General features: G+C 39.5%; 1 protein-coding gene and 1 long non-coding RNA gene across 5 annotated transcripts in view; one reads left to right on the plus strand and one right to left on the minus strand.

The window, feature by feature from the left end:
* sphkap (SPHK1 interactor, AKAP domain containing) overlaps nt 1-6,887 on the minus strand; it is a 120,756-nt gene that overhangs the window by 15,405 nt on the left and 98,464 nt on the right. For all 4 annotated transcript variants that reach the window (XM_032511255.1, XM_032511257.1, XM_032511248.1 and 1 more), the window contains 3 exons: nt 1,725-1,784; nt 1,210-1,350; nt 408-675 (listed from right to left, as the gene is read on the minus strand). In XM_032511255.1, coding sequence (XP_032367146.1) covers nt 408-675; nt 1,210-1,350; nt 1,725-1,784 — 469 coding nt within the window. The remainder of the gene's footprint in view (nt 1-407; nt 676-1,209; nt 1,351-1,724; nt 1,785-6,887) is intronic.
* The window catches only part of LOC116686398 (uncharacterized), a 20,814-nt gene that overhangs the window by 6,533 nt on the left and 7,394 nt on the right, over nt 1-6,887 (plus strand). The window contains exon 2 of the long non-coding RNA XR_004331242.1: nt 2,204-2,208. This is a non-coding gene — a long non-coding RNA (uncharacterized LOC116686398). The remainder of the gene's footprint in view (nt 1-2,203; nt 2,209-6,887) is intronic.

Raw genomic sequence — 6,887 nt, forward strand, 5'->3', positions numbered from 1 at the left:
CCATTTTCATATTATACCAACATTTCAGCACCTTGAGCCTTTTTGGTAAGGTTCCTAGGAAATCTCAGCCCAGAGTGATTAATTAACAATAATTATTATTATTCTCCCGAAAACAAGTTTATTTTTTATTTTTAAAGAACAATGCTAAAAAAAATCAAAACAATTTTTTGCAACTTTCACTGTCTTCTGCAACTTCATTGCAACAAACATTTAGCGCAATATTTTACAAAAGCTCCAGCAAAATCAGGCATTTTGAGCCGCAACAGTCTCCAAAAAAGACTGCAAAATCTTGGAGGGACTGCCCTTGTTTGTTTTTTCATGTGTTATGGCTCGTTACGCCGCTGGATACAGTCATGCCTCAACACTATCATAAACATAAGAGTTATAACAAACTGAACAAGGCTCACCATTTCTGAAACAATCATCTTCGCTGTCATCACCAAGGTGTTCTGAGGCCGTCAGAAAGTCTTCTTCTATGGACGAGATGGAGCGATTAGTGTCGTCATCGATCCTCTGTCTGCCTGCTCGGCCCTGCTGAAGCTGTCGCTCCTTTCCCCACTGCAGACCAATCAGGAACTTGTTGATCTCGAAGATGATGCAAGGTTGGGTGGGGTGCCTCTGCCCTGAACACTGAACCAGGCACACACCTGTACTTCTCTGCTGCTGCTGTTCGCCCTGAACGGAACATGCACAAATTCCTGTTATGCATTGCACACAAAGGAATACATAAATACACACAAATACACACATACACACACACACACACACACACACACAAACACACACAGGTACACACCAATCATGCAAAAAGTCTATGAGATGGTCAGTTGTTGTAAGGAAACATTGCTTTCAAAGATAATTACTAACAAAAGCAGATAGGGATATACGTTAGCAGCAATAGGTTGTGTTTTTATTTATTTTTGTCCGTTTAAAGTTTCAAAGTATTCTAAAATGGCATCCACTGTTGTTGGTTTTCTGTCCACTGTGGTTCCATGTTAAAGAGGATTAGATGTTTTTAATAGAATGAATGTGGGAGAATTTCTAGATAAAATAAATTAGGTTCCTCCAGTGATTTTTTTCTTGCACAAAAGGTTCAAATCTAATCAAACAAAATTGCAGGACAAAAGCTTGCTCTCTGCCTCGCACTCCCGGCCAGTTAATTCAAAGAAAAATACTTGGAAGGATTTGAAGACATCTCTACAAACTCACCTGAGACGGGGAGAGTGGCTGTGTTTGGCAAGCGTCTGAGGCTTCTAGGCCAGCGAGTAGTAGGATCTCATTTTCTTTCGGCTGGTGGATAGTCAGCAATTCAACAAGCTTTGGCAGGTCTGGAGACACAGATGCCAATTTCTGCAGGAGACACACCGAGATGCAGAGACAATGCTAGATGATCAAAGAAGCTTTTCTTCCAGCGACTTAAAAACTTGATATAATGCATTCTCTTTGGTTCCAACTCAGAGACACAAAGTACAATTCTTACTGTGAGAATGTGCAATGCTTTTTGAAGCTTCTTTTTACAGAAGGCTGCAAAATCTGCATATTATCTAAACAAATCAACCCTCTAATTATGGGTAATGATTTTGATTCCATGGCAACTGAGCTATTGACTAAATCTGAAATACAGAGAACAGTTTCTGGAAGATAATAAGTGGGTGGGAAAGAAAAGGGGATAACGCATGAGGGACGAGAGGAGGGAAAGAATGTGGGATGAGGATTCTGCTAACCTTAATGCTTTTGTCATCCCGATAGTCCGTTTTCTGAGGGTCCAGATTTACAAAACAGATCTGATAGAGACAAAAAGAAGAAGGACAATACATTAGAGTGACAGGGGGAATGAAAAGATTATACCACAGAAGCTGAGCAAGAGCAGGGTAAAAAGTGTCCCAGATGCTGTTAGAGTGCCTTTCCCACTGCACAAAATCTACAAACCAAGACAGAATGTTAGCTTTTGTCTAAGTCATTCAACTACAACAGCTCAGCCTGGTCCTACCAGACTCTCGTACATTATAGTGGATTTGAAAGTTTGGCCATTGACAAGTGTTAACTTCCTTGAAGGCGGGTACTCGGCGGGTGTTGATTGGATCTGCCCCGAGACACTCTGGATCTGCCATAACCAATCGCTAACGTTTGGTCGTGACGTCTGCTTAGCATCGATAGCGTTTGCCTTAAGGCTTTTTTATGGTTCTGCGGAGACTCCACGCAGAGCTTGTTTCACAGGCCTTTCTAAGCAGACTTTCTTGTTTCTCAGGGGATGCTTGCAGTCAGTGTACACCATCTGCAGTGATTTTCTTTCCATCTCTGTACCTCTTTTTCTGCTATTCTCTTCCTAAGTCTTCCCTCCTCTGCCTCCTCCTTTTGCTATCTCACACACCTTCGCCTCTGGCTGCACGTTTAATGGTGTGTGATGAAGTCCTCATGTCAGTGCTGGGAATCTGGGACTGTCTTCTGGCTGCTGTTTGATTCTACAGTACACAGCCTCTGATGTAAGATGGCAGAGCCAAGTTAGTCCTGTGTCGCTAAATGGATCAAGCATGACACCAATGGGGGGGGGGGGGTTAAGTTCCCACCTGGCCATTCATAGTACAATACTATGTTTTTGGGATAAGGTGATATATTTGAGTCCCGAAGACATACATTTTTATATATGTCATGCTTGTCATTACTAATCAAAATGAATGTGAGTCACTGAGGCAGTATATGTTGTCAATGCAAAACACGCACAGTGGGATACTGCTGTCTCTCTTTTACCTCTGCCATCTCCATATCTGCTCTGCCTGCTGCAATATTTCCCCATTCTCTCCTCTCTAGACCTGCAAAAAATATATATAGTTTCAAATAATCGCTTTGTGACACACATTGCTGTTTGAAATATTTTCCCTTGAACTAAGTTTGGTGTGCTTGATTCATCGGGCTATGCTTCTAAACAGCCTCAGCACATGCAAAATAGCATTTTTTTCCATGACTTTCATATTTTTTCATGTATCTGTTTAATTCAATGGGATTTATTCCCAGAAAGTCATGGCAAGGTATATAAGCCACAATAGACCCAGAATCAATGTCATGCTTATTCTATTTCTTCTTTAAATCGTGTCATTTTGTCTCTCACTGCAGATTTAAAAGTGAAACAAAAAATCTGCTGCAATAAATTGGTCCATATGCTCATGAGTTGATATTTCAAATAAGGCTATGGTTCTTCTACACTTTGCATTTTCCCTTTCCTTTAGAAGACAGTCTGAGCTTGCTTTACCATAGTAAAAGCTAAGATTAGGAAGGAACGATGCCAGGGAACAACAAAAACTGTCTGCAAAGCCAGATCTAATGTCCTTCAGCTGAAACAGTAATGCAGCACATTCAGAACAGGCCAATTTCCCCTTTACCTCCAATCTGATATCCTCCAGTCAAACACAATATTTTCTAAACTATTGGGTCTAATGTGCTGAAAATTGCTGTTCGAAAGTCAAGTTAGTAGAGTATAAAAAATGTCAATGACAGCTGACAATGACTGATTATTTGAAAAGGTGTTTCCTGTCTCACATTGATAAAACCAAACGTTTTTTTTTTCTTTCCTTTGCCTTTCATGAACTGCATGTGTCACCTATAACATTTATCTGAACACCAAGAGGATTGCTCCATTTGACTTTTTCCTAAAAAAAAACAGCACTGGGGAGTACAAACAGTTTTTTCATTTGCTTGTCTGTTATTTGGATCAGTTTAGTGAGCGTGATAAGAACCTATTTTACCAGAATAGCTGTCAAATGTCAATAGCATACAAATAGGAACTGAAATTATTCCACACCGTTTACTGAAACCAAAGACAATAGCTTGATTTTGCCACTGGCTGACCCTTGTATGATAAAAAAAAAATCTGTACATGCTATTGTTTGTGTTGCTAATAACAAGAATATTTTTTTTAATTTTAGTTTTGATCCGTATCTGGATACCAATATTTAAGCTTTTTCAAAATGGTAATGTGCTATAAACAAATAATCACCGTATGGCTTTTCCTCTACACCATAATGCATGAACATGCACATTCCTGCAGAGTTCTAATTCAGGTATCTTACTAAATTTTCCATTTCTATCACAACATATAAATAAGAGTTTTGGTGCCCTTGCTCAGGAGCAACTCAGCAGTATTCACGCGTATTGATATTGGAAATCCTCCTGGAAAAGCGGCAAATACATATTACCCTGCCTGCCAACACATTGCCTGCAGATGACACACAGTTTGAGGAAAAGCGAGGCGAGTAATCCAGGATTTTGACCTTGAAAAGGGTTGAAGCAATTTAACCCCATCAGACGGTGAGAGCCGAGGGGCAGTTGTTCTAAATTTGGGAAGCAGATGACCGTCTTGTCATCTATGTGTCCATGTGTGAGACAAGCCCAGGGACATGTTCTGATTCTGTTGTGATTTTTCACAGACATACCAGACAATGCACGCTTGTGCTTCTGCCTGTCTCTGAAGGACTGACCATGTAAACAACAGTTGAGGAATATAAAGAGGGGGAAAGACAAACAAATAAAGAGCCAGAGAGGGTGAAAGTAATTGTAGGATGTGTGGATACATTGATACCATAGACGTCTACTCTACACTCAAGGGCTTAATGGTGCAGATGAGACAGATCAGAGAGACAGCCAGTCATTGTTAGGAGGACACGTAGTTTTGACTAATTCATTACTGATTGTTTGGCCACATAGGGGCAGTAGAAACAAGCTGTTATCTGTTAGCTCATGTTAGATCATGTTTAAGCAAAATGTCTGCAAGGTAACACAAAGGGCATCTTAACTTGTTCTACAGGGAAGAAAACATGGAGGTCTTATTGTCTTATTGTATTAAGACTTATTGTCTTCGTGTTTTTGTTCACTGCACAAAAAGGACTTCTAAACTTAGAAAAATTATTCTTGCCATTGGAAATAGTAGTTTGAAAGAAAATCCACCCCTTGCTTACTTTTCCCTGTCCAAACTTAATTACAAAGTTTTCACCAACAGATGTAGTTTGCTCAATTGTCATGAAGGTGGATGGAGGATTATAGGTGTCACTCCTCTATTTTGAGATGGTAGGAATGCACAATGTGTGTGTGTGTGTGTGCCGTTGTGTGTGTGTGTGTTTGTGTGTGTGTGTGTGTGTGTGTTGTGTGTGTGTGTGTGGTGTGTGTGTGGGGTGTGTGTGTGTGTGTGTGTGTAGTAGAAAGACAAATCTGCCAGTTTTGTACATCCAAGGCCAAATGGGATTTTATGCATAAATAAGTTGGGACAATTGAACCCTTGTTTGTGTGCTGTATTGTTAGAGTCTCAAACACACCCACACACACCACACAAACACACACCACACACACACACACACCCACACACACACACACAGAGCAGATATTTAGCCATAGTTTCACTACAATACTATCTGCACAGACGTGGTCAGTACAGAAAACCATTACAACCATTTCAGTCTCCTTTATTCATCAAAGCTTCATTCCTCCTCAGCAGCACACCCTCTCTGCTCACTACTCAGATCCTCCCACACACAGCTGCTGCTCTTGGTCCTTCTGTCTCCCTTTTTTTCTTTGACCGTGGCTCTTTTTTTGCTCTTTTTCATGACTTGAAACATAGTACTTTTTGTTATACTGCACGTTTAGTCCTATATGGTATTGTTGTTATGTGTGTGGTCTTTCTTCCAAAAAGCAATAATAAAATATGGCTACTTGAAAGAATTAAGCAACCAATTTTAAGTAATCTACGATTCCTCATACCTCGTGTGAAGTTCTACTGATGTTGCATGAAATATGTCCCTGATACTGTTACAACAGTACAGCTTTATTCACACTTTGAGGTCACAAAAACATAAACATAGCTATTTTAACATGTTTTGACTTTTATCAGAGGCTGTCAACTTTTGCTATAATCCATTTTAATTTTAATATAATTAAAAGCATAACAGGAACTAACATATGATGAAATCATATGCTACAAATTAAAATTGTCCAGGCTTTTCTCCTCTGACTGAGCTGCTTCCTTTGAATAAAGATGTGGACAGTGTGTACTTGATCAAACGACTTTTACTGCTGACAGACAAAAACACACACACACACACACACACACACACACACACACACACACACACACACGGTGTTTGGCTGTGAGTTGCTCAGCTTTCAGCCCCGGGGTAAAGAGAACATCAAGAAGCCGATGCTGCTCTAGTTCTTCTCACGAAAAGATTAATATCAATATGTTGGAAAATGTTAAAATAGGGAGTTTATAGTCTCTGGAGGGTGCATGCACTCCCCTGTGGGACAACACATGTATCCAGTCACCATAGGATTATAAATATATATAAAAAATATGGGCAGAATTGTGTTAATATGTTCAACAAAAAACACTACAGGACTAGGAAAATGACAGCAGTATTCAAAGTAGTTGCTTCTTTGTCGTAGAAAAGCAGACATTTTAATGTGTTGTTTTCCCATTTGGAGAAGTGGTAAGATATGTCATCACAACGTTTTTAAGGCTTATCATTATCAAATCACAAAACATGATAGTTTTATCTTCAGAGGGGAGTGCATATGAACAAAGATGTCTTTATTAAAAGAGTGTCACTTGTTTTTTTTAAGGTTATTTTTTGGGCTTTTTTAAGCCTTTGTTGACAGGACAGCTGAATAAATGAAAGGGGAGAGAGGGAGCAATGACATGCAGCAAAGGGAAAACTTCTATATATAGGCGCCCACTCTACCAACTGAGCTATCTGGGCACCCAAAAGAGTGTCACTTTAAGTCAAGTCAATTTTATTTATATAATGTCAAATCATTCTCTATCATTAGCTATGTTTCCATCCACACTTTTTTATCTGAATTAAGAGATATTGAATGAAAAATGCCTTATGGAAACAGTAAAATTC

This window comes from Etheostoma spectabile, chromosome 3 (assembly GCF_008692095.1).
Source record: "Etheostoma spectabile isolate EspeVRDwgs_2016 chromosome 3, UIUC_Espe_1.0, whole genome shotgun sequence".
Classification (NCBI taxonomy): domain Eukaryota; kingdom Metazoa; phylum Chordata; class Actinopteri; order Perciformes; family Percidae; genus Etheostoma; species Etheostoma spectabile.